At 42.9% G+C, this 21,194-nt stretch overlaps 1 protein-coding gene across 4 annotated transcripts in view; it reads left to right on the top strand.

The window, feature by feature from the left end:
* The window catches only part of Hipk2 (homeodomain interacting protein kinase 2), a 221,968-nt gene that overhangs the window by 176,351 nt on the left and 24,423 nt on the right, over positions 1–21,194 (top strand). For all 4 annotated transcript variants that reach the window (XM_045160101.1, XM_004661171.3, XM_004661169.2 and 1 more), the window contains exons 10-12: positions 1,170–1,312; positions 4,037–4,216; positions 8,041–8,322. In XM_045160101.1, coding sequence (XP_045016036.1) covers positions 1,170–1,312; positions 4,037–4,216; positions 8,041–8,322 — 605 coding nt within the window. The remainder of the gene's footprint in view (positions 1–1,169; positions 1,313–4,036; positions 4,217–8,040; positions 8,323–21,194) is intronic.

The following is a 21,194-nucleotide window of genomic DNA, read 5'->3' as shown; positions in this document are numbered from 1 at the left end:
AGAAATAGGGGGAAAAGATGAACTTACCTTGATATCGAGAGTTTTTTAATGACATTAATCAAAACTCTTGCTTTTTATGAGATTGGAAATGAGTACCAAATGACTAAGGAGGAAAAAATCTCACTTCCAATGAAATTGTTATTCATTTAATACTTTCAGTTTACAACGGTTTTAACCAATTAAATTATTTTGCCTCTTCTGTGAATTCAGTAAACCTGAAATACAATTAACTATAGTTGATAGACTTGGTAAAATTTTTTCTTACATTTTATCAGATAATTAGTAAGTATTTAATGGTATGCTCTGTCATCTTAAGTTTTCTGCCTATATCAAAACGGATCAGTAAGCAAACAAGCAATATTAGAAAAGTTTACAAGATCTCATAGGCTTCATTGAGAGCATAAGAATGATAGAACAGGGGAAGTGGGGTAGATCTGAAATATAGTTCTATCATTTTTGTAAGCATCACTTGCTTTTTAAGCCTTGACTTGAAATGTCATCCATTTTCAAAAGTGTGTGTTTATACACAAGTCAAAACATACATATTAAATACATGCCTAGGAAGCACTACATTAGATAAATTAGGGCAATGTTAGTCACACCCAGCTGGATGGGAAGAAAGAGAGATAAATATGATAACAAATCCCTAAGTCCTTGGTCTACCTGGGAGGTATCTCACTTTAATGGTGGTCTTTTAGACATCCAACTTTGGACAGGTATATTCAAAGTCATTCAATGACTAAAGCAGGCAGTGAGGAGACAAAGGACACATAGAGCTGAAAACACATTTGTGCACTTGCCAGTAAGTTCACTCATGGAGAAAATCACACAGGTTCTTAGCATTATGAAGATGAAAGCAGTGAGTTCCTATAAGCCTCTCACCTGTACCTCTAGAACAAAGGTAATTCTCAGGAATTTTTAGAAACTACAATAGAGCAGATTCATTTTTAAAATTCATTCTGTAACATAAGTAAATGCTTCCATACATCTCGGTGCCCCTATACTCAATCCTCTGTCGTGCCTCCACACACACTTTTTTTTAACCAAGTCTCCACTTTCATACCCATCACAAGGTCTACTACAACTCTGCCCAGAATAAGTGCTAGGTTTGTACAAATCAATTAGGTGATTAACAAGTGTGCTGATTGCCAATGTCCTTTGTCCTACAGCAGGCCTGGCCCAGTGGGACCCAGCAGATCCTGCTTCCCCCAGCATGGCAGCAGCTGACTGGTGTGGCCACACACACATCAGTGCAGCATGCGACCGTGATTCCTGAGACCATGGCTGGCACTCAGCAGTTGGCCGACTGGAGGTGAGCAGGAACGCGTCCTGGGGCAAGCAGTGTGTTGGGCATGAGAGTAATGTCCATCACTGACAGAGAGGAGTAGATGGACCTTGACTACAGAGTAATGAGAGATGATTTAAGTAATGTACCAGGGCACCAGAAAAATCTGCTTCCCAACTTACAGTCAGCTGTCATGTTCCACCCCATGCTCAGTTATCATTAATTCATTTAATTACCAATGGAATTCACCAGACTTGACTCTGGATGATTTTTTTTTCTCAGAATAAGATTCCTCTCTCAGAAAACAAAGGTTTGTCACCAGTAAAAGTATGTAGAAAAGGACTCCCAAAGCCCTAAGCAATTCTAGAAAGTGTTGTCAAGATTCTTTGAGTCCTAGTTGTCCTGGAGTCTGTCTGAAGTCCCCAGGGAAGGCTTACCAGAACAAGGTGTGTTTGGAAGGGCAACTCCAGAATGCTTGTTGAGTGTGTCTCTTCAGTTAACAATCAAGTCTTACAGATCAGAGTCTATTCTCCACAGACTCCAGAGACCTCCAGCTCATACCTGCTAGCACCTCATACCCCTGCATCTATTTCTAGAACTCCACCCACACAACCCACAGACTTCTTCACAGACCTCCCATTCAGTTGCTTTCATGAACAGTGTCATTTTTTTTTCCTTTGGACCTTCTCCTAGCACCACAATGTCCCACTTAACCAGTGCAGGGCTATGTGACCACCCCAAGTTGCCCTGAGCGCCCCATAGCCCCTTTGAGCTGTACCTCCTCTGCACAAACATTGGGACAGGTTATTCCTCACTACTTTCTAACAGTCTCCATACCACCCTGGGAGCCTTTCAATAATTCCTGTTCTGAATAAAGAGCTCTCAAACTGGGAGTGATGGTATGCAATTGTAATCCCAGTAATTGGGAAACCAAGGCAGGGGGATCACAAGTTTGAGACCTACATAGTAAGCCCTTGTCTTAAAATAAATGAATAGTTCTCAGGAAAAGGTAGGCAGGTGGCTAAATAACCCTTCACTCGGGCCTCTACCACAGCTTCCTCCAGCCTCTACTTAACTCTCTGACTAATAACAAGAGACGAGTTCATAGGCTGTCCCCATTGCCCACTTACTCCCCACTCCATGGAGTCACATTTAAACCAGGCACAAGTGGCTCCGCAAGACCAAAACCTGGTTATTTAACCTTTATGAGCCTCAGTTTCATCAGTAAAGTGAGTAATGATGCTTACATCACAGGATTGTTGAGCAGTTTCAGTTAAGATCAGACACAAAAGCACATGGCCTGTATTTAACATTCAGTATAGCAAGGCCTGAACATGACAGGGAATAAATAAGTCTGGCATGTTCCCTTTGCCCATTCACAGCAGTTCACGCTTGGCAGGATTGCCTTTCTTCTTCTAGCTCATTAGGAATAGCAACCAAGTGGAAAGCTGCCTGTTAGTTTTCCCCTTACCCCTTATTCTCCTGAGCCCCCTCCCCCACAGTGCATATTCCTTTTTCCTTTGTCTTTCAGATTTGTATCTCACTTAATTTCAGCAATACTCATACACTTATTCATGTATATTTATTATTCTGCCTCTCTCCATTCTCTCTTCATCTCTGAGGTAGTAATCATAGACAGCATCTAAAGCCAGAACACTTTTCTTCATTCCAAGACTCTTGTATTTCACATGTGGGCCAAAGAACACCCATAATCATGACTAGTAAACAAGCAAAGTACCAATGCTGGACTTGCTTCCAAGTATCTGTAGAGAAAATATTAATAAAATAAGAAGCTACCACATCAGTTTCTATAAGGCATGTTAAATGTGTAAAAGACTATCAGAATCTCTACAAAATGTCAAACTTTTTATCACCCCTCCTCTAAGCTGCAAAGATGCAATTTAGTAATTTTTTAAAACTCAAATGAATTCTTGTCTAGCTTTTGAGTTTATTATGTGTTAAATAAGCTTTTGCAGACAAATCCCTTAATTAATCACATACATTTCTGTGGGAAAACAAGTGCAATACAACTTAGATTATAAGAACTCTAAAGTATAACTCATTTTCAGGATTCAGGCTAACAGTATTTCTTTCAACATATGTATGACTATTATTAATTTTGATTTAATATCAAACTCTTCAGTTAATCTAATTGTTCATTCAGCAAGCATATAATTAACTGATCAGCTGCTACATGCCTGAGCATTATGCTAGCTACTGAGGGAATTCAAAAGAACATTAACACTTCCTAATGCCAGAAACATATGGTCCCCAGTTGTCAAAGTTTGTTTTTCACATTAACTACAACTTTCTCATTAATAAACTGGAGTTACTAAGATACCAGGCTTACCTCACAGAGTGGAATGAAAGAACCAATTGAAGACACTTTGTAAACTCTAAAATCAAATGCACATATTATTGTTCAGCATAATCACCAGTTCAGAGCCTTTGAAGGTAGTTTGGAAGGACCATTTATCCCCCGTCCTCAGAACTTGAAAGCTCAAGCTACCTTGGGCAATCTTCCCCCTTAAGTATTGGTTGTCGCTCACCAACCTACTGTATTTCTCCCACTCCTTACGGATAGGCCTTCAACTTAACAGCAACAGGAAGCCCACACAGTGATCTCCCCTATCAAGACTCATCTCTTCACCTCATGGTCTAGTAAAATAACCCACAGCAGTCAGCCTTTCCCTAGGGAAGGGCTTGGCTTCTAGAAAACCAAGAGACCTTGGCTTCCCTTTTCCCTTTTAGGAACACGCATGCCCATGGCAGCCATTACAATCCCATCATGCAGCAGCCTGCGCTACTGACCAGTCATGTAACCCTTCCGGCAGCCCAGCCCTTAAACGTGGGTGTCGCCCACGTGATGCGGCAGCAGCCAACCAGCACCACCTCTTCCCGGAAGAGTAAGCAGCACCAGTCATCTGTGAGGTAGGTGGGAAGAGCTTGGGAGGCCGGGAACCCCTGGAAAATACAAAGCACTGTTAAGGCCTAGGGAATGTTAGCTCTGTAGCCTGGCACTGGCCTGGGATGGTACAGAGAGTAACTCTTCTCATAGGAGCTAGGGGAACACACAACGCATGGAATGTTCCAGGGCTTTGGTCAAGTGCATCCCTGCCTCTTGTCTCCTAGTTCCAGTCCTGCTGGAACCCTCAGGTTGAAACTCTACAGTCACAGCATGCTCATACCTTGAGGGTTTCAGTTCTTTTTGTTAAAGGGGGAAAAAATTTTTGTTTTGTTTTGTTTTTCGAAATAGGCTCTCACCCTAGCCCAAGATGTCCAGGAATTGACTGTGTATTCTTAGGCTAACCTCGAACTGAGTAATCTTCCTACCTGACTCTCCCAAGTGCTGGGATTACAGGCACAGTCAACCAGGCCTGGCCCTAATTTTTTAACAAATAGAAAATAATAAAAAAGTATTATTCATTGTTACTTATTAAAAGCACAGTAAGGAAGATTTTATTTAAGACAACGTAGACAGGTCTTGCAGTGGGGGAGGGAGAGTGGCCTCATCTCTGAACAACAGCACAGACAAGTGAGAGTTTACAGCTAAGGAGGAGTACCCAGGACAGAGTATGAACATTACAAAGAGGAGACAGTAGAGGCCCTGGGGATTCTAGCAAACCATTCTTACAGGATTCTTGCTAAAGGCAGGTCAGGTGGCCAGCCATCACCTGGAAGAGAGGAGAGGATGAATAATCTGGTCAGATGTTGAGGGTAGTCAGATAGCAAAGGTAGGAGCAAGACTTTTGGCAATGCTGGATTTTATGAAGTTCACATTTGGTCCTACCAGAAGGTTCAGAGCCTAACTAAAGTTGGCCACACAGAGAATTTTTATCTCCTTCTCCTTTTCTAGAACACAGCATGCCTCTGAAGGTTTACTTTGGACACCATGTACCAAATAACCTGTCTTAAAGCCCTAGAGAAATTTGTTTTTCTTTGAACTTTGAGGTCAGAAATTTAACTCATTTGACTACTTGCTTAATATAACTGTTGACTCCCAGGCACACTATCAGGACACTAATCCTTCCCATTCCCCTGATCTGCAATTTCATCTCAGTGAACTCTTCAGCGACCAAGATTGACAAGAGGTTATGTGTTATGATTTCATATATGTGTCACTTTGGAAAAGACAGAGACTGGGGAGAGAGGGAGGAGCTGCCTGGGAAGGAGCATGAGGGAGTTTTTCTGATGACAACCTTCTATGTCTGCATTATGGTGTGGTTTGCAACTATTAGTCATCAAACACTTCAGAAGGAAGAATTCTAGTTTATGTCAACTACACTTCAATAAACCTGACTTTTTTTAAAATACAGATTTCCAAACCCTGCCCTCAAAAGAAGAAAGAAAAGGAGGGTGGGAGGAAAAATGAGAAATAAAAGAAAGAGAGAAAAGATGACATCCTATAGACAACCAACAAATGGAGATTATACATCTGCAGAATTGCTGTGCATCTCCTGTTACTAGTTTGGATGCACTTAGTTGCTTATTCGGGATGAATAGATCAAAAGAAGTCCAGTATAAAAAATGTCTAGTGAATTTGTTTTTTTCTGCTTCGCATAGGTGCTAGAAACTAGGCCTGCCTTTTTTCATTCTTGGTCAAAAATTAATCCAAAGGCTGATTTCCCTCAAGGAGACATCCTTCTTTAGAATTTCTTACTTGAATGTTTCTGACAATTCAGGAAAACTGCTCAGGTCACTGGCAGCCCTCCAGAATACTTTTCTTGACAGCTCTATAACAACACACCCATGTCATTACGAAATTTAAATTTCTTTTGTTTATTTTTATTTTTTTATTTGAGAGCAACAGAGAGAGAAAGAGAATGGGCACACCAGGGCCTCTAGCCACTGCAAACGAACTCCAGACACGTGTGCCCCCTTGTACATCTGGCTAACGTGGGTCCTGGGGAATTGAGCCTTGAACCGGGGTCCTTAGGCTTCACAGGCAAGCACTTAACCGCTAAGCCATCTCTCCAGCCCTCATGAAATTTAGCAGCAACAAAAAACACTGTCTTGATCTCTCTGCACTGTCAGGCCCATGCCAGGTGTGCCACTCCAAACAGGACCTGATACCCTTGTGGCCACCTTGGCTGAGTAGGCCAGTAAGGACCCTCAGCCCCAGCACCAGTTGAGCAAGTCCTTCTGTCTTCTTCCCATCCAGCTGGCCTCATGTGTGCTCATTGCCTATGCAGCTCATGGTAATATAATTATAGCACGAGTTGCTATTTGCTTCTTTTTAAGAACCATCTGAGGCCAGACTGATAGCAGACAGCTCTCCCTTGTGGAGTAGTGAGACATGCTTCTCTTTAACAATGCCAAGTGAACATACTGTAAGTGCGGGAACAGTGAAAACATAATCTCAAAATCATAACATTATGTCTTATCAGGAAAACTGATTACCAGGCCTCAAGAAGGAATAAGCAGGAAAGCCAATACTAGCTAGGTAGAAAATTAAGTAAGACCACCTTTACTGAATCATTTTCATTTTACTTCCATCCCTTTAGTTAGAAGATGCCAAAGTCCCTGAGGACATAGCAGAATCTAAGATTCATTATATATTGATTTGGGTTGTTCACTGCATAGATGTACTACCAGGATCAGCAGGGATTTGGTGGAAAGGAAAGTAGGTAACTGCTACCAGGACTGAATAAGTAATCTCAAGTCAACTAAACCAAATTAAAAGCCCTTTGTTGGGCTGGAGAGATGGCCCAGCAGTTACATGCGCTTGCACAAGCATGAATGGCAGAGTTCAGATCTCTAGATCCCATGTAAAATAGTTGGGTATGCCCACACCATGCACCTGTGACCTCAGTCCTGCGGGTGAGTGGAACCTGAGAATCTTCAGAGTCATCCGGTAAGCTCTGGGCTTAGTAAAAAGAAACCCCAGCTCATAACATGACCAAGCAGAAAAGCAACAGAGCTGGATACCCAACGTTCCACTCTAGCTACCACGGGCAAACCTATAGGTTACCACAAGGCACATACATGTGCATAAACCATACACAAGCCAAAAACAAAGCCCCTTCTTAAGCATACGCCTTCCTCTTGTCCCATTCTTTAAATTATAATTAAGATTAATTGGTAAGCCTCTCATGAGGTTCAGGAATCAAAATCTAGAAAAAGGTTTATGAGGTTTTCTTCATTATGTATTTGCAAATATTTGGCAGTATTTTCTTCTAGAGAAGGAGAGAGGAAAAATTAAATTTTAAAGGGCACAGAGGTTGGGTCTTTTACATCTAAAAACTCTTAAGAAATAAGGGCTTAAATTATCAGTTCAGCTCAGAGGTAGAGCATCTGTGAGGGCCTGGGTTCCATCCCTCGTACTGTGGTAGAAGTGCTTTAATAAGTGGTAGAACAATTAGCAAAGCTTTATGTGGCATACACCACTTCTTTCACTACCCCAAAAACTTGACACAAGTACCATCGAGGGAGAACTAGGTGGAGCCTGGAAGGTGAGGTTTAATCCTGAAGATGTGGCCATGTTAGCCGACACAGCTGAAATCTTCCCCCAGAAGACCAGCCCTCTGGAAGCAAGCATGTGGACCCAAACCAGAACCCGGAGCAGTTCTAGCTGCAGTCTTCACTATAATGACTAATTTAAAGCCTCAGGAAGGCACCATGTTCCTGGTTACGATGGAGTACATCTGGTCTGGGCCCCAGACTTTTTTCTGTGGAGATTAGCAAAGCTGGTTTTTCTAGACAGCTAGGGACCCCTGGAGGAGTTGCTCTGTTTATATGTGGTTTTGTTGTTACAGAAATGTCTCCACCTGTGAGGTGTCTTCCTCACAGGCCATCAGCTCCCCGCAGCGATCCAAGCGCGTCAAGGAGAACACACCTCCCCGCTGTGCCATGGTGCACAGCAGCCCGGCCTGTAGCACCTCGGTCACCTGTGGGTGGGGCGACATGGCCTCCAGCACCACCAGGGAGCGACAGCGACAGACGATTGTCATCCCTGACACCCCCAGCCCCACAGTCAGTGTCATCACCATCAGCAGTGACACAGATGAGGAAGAAGAACAGAAACACGCCCCCACCAGGTGAGGCCACACCTTCAGGTTCTCAAGGTGAGCCCAGCGAGTGCTGTGTGCTATGTAACCCACAGTCACCCAAACAGCTGTCCACTTTCCACCATTAACAATGATCCCTCCCTGTTGACTCCTAAATTTTCACTTTACCATGTCCTCGAGTTCTAAACTTACTTAATGAGAATGACAAGCAGGATTACCATAATTGTTCAAAATCAAAATTATTTTGAGTGAATTTAGACAGTTATAAACACTAAACATTTGGGAATCATGGGACCATAAAAATCACATTCACCAGCATTATATGTGATGATGTGTACCAAGGTGCTTTGTCCATTGTAAAATGCTGTACCATTACAAGATACTCTCAACTTTGAAGGCTCTAGACAAGGAGGCAGCAAACACTTTCTGTGCAGGACCAAAGAATGAATGGTTCAAACTCCACAGTCTGAAACTTCTGAGGCCAGTACCAACCTCCACGGTGGAAGTGGCGGGAGCAGCCTCAGAGATACATGGCACAATCGGGATGCTAGATTTGGCCCACTCAGTTTGCCAGTTTGGCTCTAGATGTTCACAGATATAGTTAACTAGCTTGATAGGCATCTCTTAAAAGGGATTTAAGAATTGGAATTTCAGAATTCTGGAGGTAGAGATCACTGGGGCAAATTATGTAAGCTTTCTGTGTTTTGGTCGTCCATGGAGGTACAAAGGGGAATGCATAAGACACTTAATGTACTCACTATAGTGCCTGGTCTGTGTAGAAGATGTAGCTGATATCAGCACCAGTCTCTTATAGAAAGAGGAATGAATGAAGGTCCATACTTACCTAAGGGGACAGTAACAGTGGTAGAACCAGCTGTGTCTGTGTGACAACCCCTTGAGCCTCTGCCACTTGAACTGCAAAATGAGGGGATTGGACAAAAACTCATGGGATCTTCCACTTCTGCTTGCTCTCATTCTGCTAAATGTCCCCCTAGAGCTCTCTGTGTGCCTTCCTAACAGTCTGGAAATGAGTTCATACCCAGGAGTAGGAAATGCAGAAAACCAGGCAGCTTCGCTTGAGTGTGTGTTTGTACATACATTCACACATTATAATTTCTCAGATATCCAGGACAGGAACCAAGTCCTTGGTCATTAGTTTGGTGAATAACTGCACTGCATGTCTTTAAGTCATTCCTGCCCTTGTCTCAGGGACTTTTAAGCTACACATTCTCTTAACAAATCAAGTCTATGTAAACATGCTTATATTATTTTGACAAAATGATTAAAGTAATGAGATGGAAATGGAAAAAAAAAAATCACATTCACAATACCAGTTTATTTCAGCCTCTGTAAGCTTAAAAAAATCTTTGCCTCATACTATTGATTTCTTCCCAATTTGTCAGGTATCTCTATAACATTGTCTTGGCACACTCAGAATTTGAAATAATTGTATAGTTAATCTGAAATTTCCCTGTTTCTGATTAACCCAATCCTTCAAACTGCCAGTTGGCTCTTCACTCAGAGAGCATTACTGTTGCTCCAGAGTAGTAATAATTCATTTTCCACTCTGTGTGCTTCTTGGGAAGAGGGAAGAAGTATAGTTATTTGCAGGACTAGTAACCCAGCAACATGTGCTTTCTGCTTGGGTTGTGTAGTTCTGGTGGCCCAGCCTGGCAAACCCTACTTTCTGTGCCCCCAGGATCCTCAGGCTTCACAGAACCCCAAATCCCACAATTCCACCCTGCTAGTGCCTTTGCGCTGGGACTGAGGCAGAAAGGGGACCTGCCACCCCAGGCCAGAACCGCCAGTCAGTCAGTGTACACCCCACAACTAAGTGCAAGTAGACCTAAATTATTTATCCCTGATTGAATACAATGTAGCTAATTATTCATCAGAGATTCTTTTGATTAGCTAATACATTCTCATGCTTGAAGTCATTACAAATGTTCAGATGGGCTGATTAATTATTCTCATTATAGTTTCCCTGCATGGTGCATATATCCCTTCCTGTCTTCAGTATGAAGTTTGGTGGTCTGTGTTTTGCATGGATAGGGCCAGTGTGCATGTCAGCCAAGTGTCCTGTTTCCTGTTGAATGGCTCAGTGGGATCATCAGTGTATTTCAGAGAACCTGTCGTTTTCCAGGTACCAGAGGGGACACACAATTGGTGAGACAAGGCACATAATGCTTTACTTCTCATCTTCTGGTTCCAGGACTGGCCTGAGTTTCCTTTGTGATTTCAGCTCCATGTTGAGTCAGTGTTTCATCCTCCCACCTGAGAATCTTGAGAACTTAGTGTTCACATGGCTTCATAAGGACTTGGTCCCATCCCAAGGAGAAGGGCTCTTCCCTGTTCCAAAATTAGACCCTGGCCTGGGGCAGCCTATTCATACATTTAGAACATTGGCCACGAGAAGAGCTGAAAATCTTAACAGCTAGAGGAAACACAAAAGTAATTTTAAAATCTTAACAGTCAGCTACATTGAAATATCATTTTTGAAGTCTGAGATTAGAGTTGACACCAACCCTGTTTGTAAGTGCTCAGGAGAGAACGAAGAGTGTGTCTGAGGATACAGAAGATACATCTCTCTGGCAGCCAGAAAGTGGCTGAGGGCTAAGAGCAGAAAGCAGGCTGAACACATACCTCCTTGTCCAGCAGTCCCAAGCCCCCAGGAGGAAACAGGACTGAAATGCATGGCAATGTGAGAAACTAGATAAAAAATGACTCACAGAGACTCAGAGAAAAGGAAGGCAGTTAACCTGTGGCTATGATATGGGAGGAATAACTATAGACTGTGGCAATGGGCTACTGCACCTAGTAGCTTCTTAGGGGGCAAAGTGTAGGAAACTGCGAGCCTGCCCAGGATAATGAGAACATGCCAGAGACATTCTTCCAAGTAGGCACACTGCAGACTAAGTGATTTGGAAGGGCCTTAGCTGTCCACTGTGGTGACAGGGAGTTTTGCAAAGGAAGACGTGATAATAATTTTTCTGCAGAGGTAAATGGCTTTTGCCTCAGAAAATGGTTTAGGATCCAAAAAGATAGGAAAGTCTGAATCTGTGTGAGATTTGAGAAAGGAAGGGGAGGAGGCGGTAGCTGTCTTATTTATAGAGAAACCACTGTGTAATTGTGATCACATTATTGTGACTACATCTAAAAAGTGAGGGAAATAAGATTACATGTTCTTAGGAATCAGAATTATCATAAAACTTAGCACAGTAAATCTTCATTGGCCCCACCAGTGTAAGCTATTATGCCTCGAACTGCAGGTGTTACATAAATAAGAGAGACAGCCTCTGCCCTCCTGAGGCAGAGATGGCAATGAACAAGATATGCTGATCATTCTAAGACAGAGCAAAGTATTCAGGGATCTCAGGGTCATGTAGCCCAAGAAAATAAGGGGAAGGGACTTTTTCTAGGAACATGTGGACAAGAGAGGAAAGAAGGTTGCAGATTTAAGAGAGGTAATTGATGGGGTAGAACCTCAAAGGTGGGCAAACAGGAAAGCATCACAGTAGGGGAGCTTCTCCGAGAAAATGCAGACCACTTCAGGAGCCAAGTTCAGGATGAAGAGGCTGGTTGCAGAGTGTCCCCTTAGATAGGGCTTTGTCAGGAGGCTCTTGGGGGGGGGGGGGAGAAAAGCATGGTACTAGAAAAACAAGAGTTAATCACAGTTGCAGTCCAATGATGGAACACTTGACCACAAGCTCTTCCACTGGATGGCATCCCGTGCTCTAGTTTCTACCTCATCCTTCCTAGGAAGTGAGCATCTTCCATGTTTCTGAGTTCACTTAATACTTATTCTAACACTTCTGGTTCTTGCTGTAGTCCTGACAGCTGAAGAGTGGGTCAGGGACACTCATGGAGATGACTTTTGACACCAACACTAGATAAATGTTGATAAACCAACTTTATTGGCGATGTCACTCAATCCCCAAGACTAGATGATACTACCTAGTATTTTCTAAAGACTCTCAAGGTAAAAAATCATCATTTCTAACCCCAAATATGTAACTGCTAGTTGCCAGAGCAGATAGCTGGTCAGTCAGTCTAGCCTACTTGGTGAGCTCTAGGAATCTGCCTACCTCGGTCAACCTCCCTCCTACTGGAATTACAAATGACACCACCATGCCCCACATTTTTACATGGGTTCTGGAGATCAAACTCAGGAAGGACATCATGCTTGCAGAGCAAGTGCTTTACCAACTGAACTATCTCCCTGATCCCATGAGGAAAACTGTCAAAGTGCGTAATCGAAGTGGTTCATTTCAGCCAGTCTGTGAAAACATTATTACCTCTGCTATTGATATATGCACTTACTGAATTATTTGGGTGGATATCTCCGACAGGAGGGTTAGGTCGTAGGGCACTGCCACATTCCACACTTCACTTTGTATGTGTAAACAGCTACTCAAGACTCTTTAGCCAGCATTTCCAACAATGCCAACTCTAAGAAAATTGGTACATAAAGATCACTAATTTTATTTTATTTTATTTATTTATTTATTTATTTATTTATTTGAGAGAGAAAGAAATAGGCAGAGAGAGAATGGATGCACCAGGGCCTCCAGACATTGCAAATGAACTCCAGATGCATGTGCCCCTTGTGCATCTGGCTTATGTGGGTACTAGGGAATTGAACCTGGGTCCTTTGGCTTTGTAGGCAAGTGCCTTAACAATTAAGCCATCTCTCCAGCCCACAAATGTCACTAATTTTTAAGATCTGAAACAGTTCTTTACATTATTCTTAAATGTTTACATCTTTATTTTTTAATATTTTTATTTATATTTATTTGAGAGAAAGAAGAAGAGAGAGAGGAGCAGATAGAGATAGTAGCCTCCAGCCAACCCAAACAAATTCCATATGCATGTGCCCCCTTAGGTATCTGGCTTACATGGATCCTGGTGCAGGTAAACACTTTAATGACTAAGCCATCTCTCTGGCCCCAGTGTGTACATTTTTAAAAGATAGGGATTAGGTGTGGCTCACTGGTAGAGCACTTGACTTGCATGCATGAGACCCTGGCTTCAATCCCCAGTACCTTCTAAAAAATAAAGGTGACCCAAAATATTTTCCATCTTTATAGTAATATGAAAAGCTAGCAATTTGTTACAGATAAGGCAGAGTCAGAAAACTACACTGCTGCTCAAATGACTTTGGCCTAAAAAATGAAATCTGGGGGCTGGAGAAATGGCTAAGTGGTTAAGGCACTTGTTTGGGAAGCCTAAGAACTTAAGTTCATATCTTTAGGTCCCAGGAAGCCAGACCCAGTGATGCAAGCATGTACTGTCACACATGCACACAAGGGAGCAGAAGCATCCTGAGTTCATTTATAACAGGCTAAAAGTCCTGGCATGCCCATTCTCTCTCTTTCACTCTCACTCCTTCCTCCTTCCCCCCCCAATAAAAAAAATTGAATCTGGGTATGGGGGGGTCATACACTCATTTATTGTTGCCTTGGCAAAAAAAAAAATCAACTGAAACTGGAATATCCTTCCTTACATGGTTACCCACCACCATGCATGCTCACTCTCCTCCTGTATTGGTCAATAAACCCTGTATAACCAGCATCAAACAATACTGATGGGTGCATGAAGTTCACACTGAAGTGAAGGAACAGAAGAGCCAGGCACAGTACAATATAAGAGGACTTGGTTTCAAATTATATTACACTGCTAGAGTTGAAAGATATTTCAGTCATGTGACTCATCCCCAGCAGGGCATGGATGTGCAGTTCAGCCGGCTTTATTGCATCGTTCTCACAGGACCCTATTCCACACATCCGTGGTGAAGGGAAAAGGCCCAGGCTGCATTTGAAGAAGTAATAGCCTTCCCACCTCTCTCTCCCCAACACCCTCTCCTCATGCTTCAGCACACTGTATAGTACCAAATGGAGCACATTGTCCTAGAGACCCAGCCTCTAGTCCTCTCTTCACATGAAGGGCAAGTTAAAAGTAATCTGCCATGTTTTTCTAGTCTGAGGGACTTAGGGTGGAAGGGGCATGGAGACCTGGCAGTGAAGGTGATATCACCAAACATGGCCCGGGAGGAACCAGAAGTGGGATTTTATCTTTTTAAATTTTTTTAAGTTGTTAAGTTTTATTTATTTATTTGAGAGAGTCAGAGAGAGAGAGAGAGCGACAGAATGGGCATCCCAGGGCCTGCAGCCACTGCAGACATACTCCAGACGCATGCACCCCTTTGTTCATCTGGCTTACGTGGGTCCTAGGGAATTGAACCTGGGTCCTTTGGCTTTGCAGGCAAATGCCTTAACCACTAAACCATCCCTCCAGTCCTAAATTTTTTTTTTAATTTTGTTTTTAGTTTATGCGAGAGAGAAAGAGATAGATAGAGAAGAGAGACCATCGGAGAGAATGGGCACACCAGGGCTCACAGCCGCTGCAAACAACTTCAGACGCATGCATCACCTTGTCCATCTGGATTACGTGGGCCCTAGAGAATTGAACCTGGGTCCTTTGGCTTTGTGAGCAAGTGCTTTAACTGCTAAGCCATCTCTCGAGCCCAGATTTTACCTTTTCAGTGCTTGCTAGGTACCTCTCTGGGGAGGCAGAAGGCTGAGTGCCATAATGATTAAGAGAGCAGGCGCTGACCTTTACTCTCCTTGTGACTTGAGGCAAGCAAATGACTCACACCTCATGCCTGCCAAGTTCATTGTCTTTAAAATGAAAGTATTCATATTCTTTGCCATGTGGTCTTGCTGTAAGGACCAAAGGCGATAACACATATATAGCACTCTGAACAGTAGCTGGTATGCATCCAATCAAGGCTACGTATATTTGGTAATCATGTTTTAATAGAAGAGTAATGTTTTCACATGTAGCATTTACTGTGTAGTTCATTGGAGGAAGTTTGACCTTGGATTTGAAGGATAAAATTGAGCTGCATTCCAGACAGGACCCTGCAGGAACGGGGTCACAGGTTTGCATCAGATTCCCTGGCTGCATTTTCTCCTTTGGGGCTGATTTCTATACTCCTTAGCTCCTTATTTCTTTTCATCATTTTAAAATGATGAAAATCATCTATTGCCATGACAACACAATGCAATCGTGAGCTCTTGCAGCTTTGCTCCTTATTCAGAAGTGGTGTCTGTCAAGGCCATTTGAGCAAATATTTCTCATTCTATTCCTACTGCTTTCTCTCTCACTTCCATTAGCCAGCTCGAAATGAGATTGATAAGCTGTCAATAAAAATTAGACGCAATGGTGGGATGAGCCCCAGTCGTATCGACACACATGAGCTAAAGAATCTCCAGTGGCGGCCTCAAATGTGCGCTGTTTTCAGAGTGAACCATTGAACAGCTTCCCGTTGTCCTTTAGTCTGTAGAGAGTATTTACATAGTGCACAACTGTCTTTAACAATAGACGAGGTTAGGAACCAAGCTATCAAATTAATTCACCTTTCCCTAACCTGTCACCTGTAAATCCAAAAAGATGGGCATGCCAGTAGTGATCTGTGCTATACACTCTTGCTCATTAGTCCCGGGGCTTCCCAGCTACAGACAAAGACATGGAACCCATGAAGAGTTCAGGGACTGCCCCACCTCCCAGCAGATTACAAGACACCCACATGCTGCGCTCACCACCTCTGGCTTCCCATTGTGGACTTGGCCCCCAGTCCCCACAGGTCATGGAGCCAAGCTCCCAGCTCTCACAGGGCTCTTGCCAGAAAGCCCTTCTTCATTAGCAGAGTTCTAATTCTCATAGTGGCCTATCGTGCCTCTGGGAAGTTTGAGGTGTTAGAATGTTTTTTTCCTGCATTCAGCTGAAGCCTCTTCACAATTTCTGGATTTGGGTTAAGAATTCCAGATGTGCTCAATTTGAATTTTATTTTAGGTCAGATTACAATTTGATGTGTGTTTTGCTTAATTTGCCTAAATTACTCAGACATGAGGAAGATAAGATCAGCAAGAACTGGCCAGAACAAGCTTTGCGCATAGGGTCCTCTTACTCAAAGAAAGTTTGTTTGTTTGTTTCTTTCTTTCTTTCCACACAAGTAGTATACTGAATTCTATCTTGACTGCCTTTCATAATAAATCTCTGAATAATGCTTAGAATGGACGTTTTCATGCTTTCCTAACACATTTTCACATTGGAGCTGGGTAAATATTATAGGTTACCCAGGCCAATGACCTAACACTAAAGGGACAGCAGATCCAAGTGTAGAACACTGCGGAGACACATCAGAGGCCATGCTTTGTCCTCACGTGGGGGCTCCACCCCCAGCATACCTCTGCAGAATGTCTCCATTTCACGAAATGGAGGAGCCATGTGTGTCTAGGTTACTCAGTCATGTACAAGTGACCGTGAAAGAAACCCTAGTGAAGAGCAGCACCTCACCTTCCTGCATCCCCTGGGGAACAGACACTGCATGGGACATGACTGTCCACTCTTCCTTAGCCCAGGGAACAACAACAGATCACACCTTTCAGAACACCTGCTGCCCTTGACCCCACTCACCTCAGAAGACAGCTGCAGGTCCTCAGTGTTCCTCAGCTTCCCCCTCCCAACCCCACACACACACATCTCATGATATCACATGAAGTCAAGTCTTTCTCCCTGCTTCCTTTTTCTGGGGCACATTTTCTGATTCTTTTACTGGACCTCAGTTTCCTGATGGCCCCCAGTGGTCAGCACTGAGTCCTGCTGTGGTTGTGCTACTCCAAATGCCCAAGACTGAATCCCATGGGTGTTTTGTTTTGTTTTGTTTTGTTTTGTTTTGTTTTGTTTTGTTTTGTTTTGTTTTGGCAAGCCCAATAATTGGAGCGTCAGGGCCTCCAGCCACTGCCATCGAACTCCAGACACCTGCACTCCGTTGTGCACATGTGCAACTTTGTGCACTTGCATCACTGTGTGTCTGGCTTTCATGGGACCTGAAGAATTAAACATGAGTCATTAGACTTCACAGGCAAGCTCCTTAACCACTAAGCCATATCTCCAGCCACCCATGGGCTTTTTGTTCTGGGTGAGCCTGTGGGTTAATTGACTATAATTCACATACTAGGCAGTTTGCCCTTTTACTGTATACTGTTCACTATGGGAGTTGCATATTAATTTTTTTAATATTTTATTATTTATTTATCTATTTGACAGAGAGAGGGAGAGAAAGAGAATGGGCATGCTAGGGCCTCCAGCCACTGCAAACGAACTCCAGATGCATGTGCCCCCTTGCGCATCTGGCAAACGGCCCTGGGGAATCAAACCAGGGTCCTTTGGCTTTGCAGGCAAACACCTTAACTGCTAAGCCATCCCTCCAGCCCGAGTTGCATGTTCATTTTTTAAATGATAGTAAAATATAAACTTTGCCAGATTAAGTATATAGTCCATTGACTTGATTGTCATCATTATCCCTAAACCTTTTCTAATTTTCTATTACTTTTCTATCTATTTTTCTGATTCCAACCAAAAATTCTATACCCATTACACAGTAACTTCACATTTCTCCCTGATAGTTCTCTTACATATCTCCCTGCCCTGCCTGGGTACCTCCAATCTCTTTTAGTTTTATATAAATTTGCCTAGTCTAGATAGTGCATGTATGTGTGTGGAATCATACACTATTTGTTTCAGTCTTAATTCATGAGATATATTCAGGGTTCTAGCATGTAGCAGAACTTCACTCAACCTTTTGACTGAATAGCATTCCACAGTATGGAAATGCCAATCTTTGTTTCTATTCACCTGCTGACAGACACTTAGGTTGTTTTTACCCCTTGGCTCTTGTGAGCTGTAATGTGATCAAGCTGAGTTCCATTCCTTCAAGTACGAGCCTGGAAAGGAAGCATGTGATAGTTCTTTGTTGAGCTTCTTAAAGGGTATGTGGACTTTGGGGGATTAAAATGTTACGAATGAGAACTGTAGGCTCTTCTTAATTAAAATATATTTTATCTAAGGTAATGTGAAGAGCTGTAAATATATTCCACCAGTTCATTCCTCACCTTCTTTTGAGTTCTTAACAATTATCATTTGTATGACTCATTTGACAGTTAATCATGGAAGGCTTTGTGACATCCATTATTCTGCTTAACTAGTTATTTTAAAGCTTTTACTGTTTAACATGTCATGTTGTTATACAGTCTCCCACTGAGATTTTCATCTTTTCGAGGACAGAGACATGTATTAGATTTCTTTATACAGGTATTCCCTGTAGCACCTATCATAGATCTCCAAGATTTCTAAGTAATGACTTGTCATTTTCTTTCCTATCAATCTCTTTTGCTTAACACAAAGTAGAAAAGAACCTTCTCCAGCAAGCCCTACCCTGATAGAGTTCTCTTTGCCTGATAAAGTTTTTTACAAAGCTAGTCTCCTGTGTTAAGTAAGGTAACCCAACTAATGCTAATACAAGCTGAATATCGCTTGTCAAAAATGCTTGGGATGGGGCTGGAGAGATGGCTTAGCAGTTGAGGTGCATGCCTGCAAAGCCAAAGACCTCAGTTCAATTCCCCATGACCCACGTAAGCCAGATGCACAAGGTGGCACATGTATATCAAATTCATTTGCGATGGCTGGAAGCCTTGATATGCCTATTCGCTCTCTTTTGCTCTCTCTCTCTCTCTGTGTCCCTCCCTCCTTCCCTCTTTCCCTCTCTCAAATAAATTTTTAAAATGAAATATTGAAAAGGATGCTTGGGACCAAAAATATTTCAGATTTTCCCAGAAGGGAATTTCGTACGATGTCTCTCTCACTCTCGTTCTCTGTGTGTGTGTGTGTGTGTGCGTGTGCGTGCGTGCGTGCACGCACACATACGCATGTGCATTGTATTCACAACCTGTCACATCCAGTCAGATGTGGCATTTTCCTCTTGTGACTTCATGTTAGCACTTAAGAGGTTTTAGATTTTGTAATTTAAATTCCCTGTATACTGTTAATTTTTTTTGTTTTGTTTTTCAAGGTAGGGTTTTGCTCTAGCCCAGGATGACCTGGAATTCAGTATGTAGTTTCATTATAGAGGGTGAGCATGGGGTGGTAGCGCACACCTTTAATTCCAGCACTCAGGAGGCCGAGGTGAATGCTGTGAGTTCAAGGCCAGCCTGAAACTATATCAGCAATCACCTCAGCCTCCTGAGTGCTGGAATTAAAGGCGTGTGCCACCATCCCACCGTCACCCTCTATAATGGTAGTAGCTAGCTTTTGTGGCATACTTACATGTATCATGTACTATTCAAAGCACTGTGCTTATATTTTATCACTTAGTTCTCAGCACAGCCTGAGATATAGGTTCTGTCATGACTCAGGTTTTTTTTTTTTTTATTGGCAGCTTTCATAATTGTAGACAATAACCCATAGTAATTCCACCCTCATGCATACAAACTTTCCCCTTTGAAACTTCACTCTCCATCATACCCCTCCCCCCTCTCAATCAGTCTCTCTTTTATTCTGATGTCATCATTTTTTCCTCCTATTATGACGGTCTTATGTAAGTAGTGTTTGGCACTGTGAGGTCATGGATATCCAGACCATTTTATGTCTGGAGGAGCACGTTGTAAGGAGTCCTACCCTTCCTTTGGCTCTTAACATTGTTTCTACCACCTCTTCTGCAATGGACCCTGAGCCTTGGAAGGTGTGATAGAGATATTTCAGTGCCAAGCACTCCTGTGTCACTTCTTCTCAACACCATGGTGCCTTCTGAGTCATCCCAAGGTCACTGCCATCTGAAAAGAGAAAGAGAAGGTTCTCTAACCAAAAGTGAGAGTAGCATTAGTATATGGGTATGAACATTGAGAAGTACTTACTTGGCAGTTTTGAGCATAGTATATACATTTAGCCAGACACCAGCAGATGTTACACTCCTAGGGCTCATGGCTACCCCTGTTGTAGGTTTTCAATATCAGGGATGTATTCCCTTTCATGGAATGGGCCTCCAGTTCAATTAGAGAGTGGTTGGTTTCCCCTCAACAGACATGTCACTATTGCACCCTTTGGCTCATTTGGCCTGGCCGGCCAAATTTAAGGCTTGCAGTGTCCACTGTTGAGTGTCTCCACTGGTGATTTCTCTCTCTCTCCCATTGAACTGCATGCAGTGTGGCTTCTTCCAGCTTTCTATCAGGTGGTCTGCGTGGAGGAGGTTTTCAGCTCAGCTCCAGCAGGAGCCCAAGTATGTGGGAAACCAAGGGCCTCAGCAATAGCCTGTAATGTTTTGGGGACATCAGGGACCTCCCTGGCCAACAACTCACTGGAAGGCATCCCATCCCTGGCACTGAAAATTTTCTAGTAACAATCTATGGCTTCTGGGTATTCCACTGTCCAAAAATGTATATTTCCATATGACTTATTTATATCATCTTAGATTTTGATTATCCCTCTCTCCACCTTTTCTTTACTCAATCTTCTACTTACCTATATACCGTACCATCCTATTAAGTCCCCCCCTCCCTCCTTTTCCATTCCCTTTATGTCCCCTTTCTAGCTTACTGGCTTCTGCTACTGAATTTTATTCCCACGCACATAGAAGTCCAAACATTTGTAGCTAGGATCCACATGTGAAAGAGAACATGTGACATTTGGCTTTCTGGGCCTGGGTTACCTCACTAAGTATAATCCTTTCCAGATCCATCCATTTTCCTGCAGATTTTACAATTTCACTTTTCTTTGCCACTGAGTAGAACTCCGTTCTATAAATGTGCCATATCTTCATTATCTAGGAGAGGTTAAATAGCTACCCCATGCTCTGTCCCCAGCACATGCTGAAGTTAGAAAACTGGTTTCAAGCCTCTGTTATCTACCCACAGACCTGCTAGGGACTTCTGCCCCAATCTAGAGAAGACAAGGTGTACAGCCTCTGGAGGAACTGTCCAGCCCAGGCATTAGTAGTGCTGGGTATCAGGAGCAGGGTCCAGGTTTCCCTATGAGCCTTCACCCCATTATACCCCCAGCCTCTAGCA

The sequence above is a fragment of the Jaculus jaculus genome, chromosome 10 (genome assembly GCF_020740685.1).
Source record: "Jaculus jaculus isolate mJacJac1 chromosome 10, mJacJac1.mat.Y.cur, whole genome shotgun sequence".
Taxonomy (NCBI): Eukaryota; Metazoa; Chordata; class Mammalia; order Rodentia; family Dipodidae; genus Jaculus; species Jaculus jaculus.
Note: the sequence above shows the minus strand (reverse complement) of the source record. Positions and strands in the feature narration are given on the sequence as shown.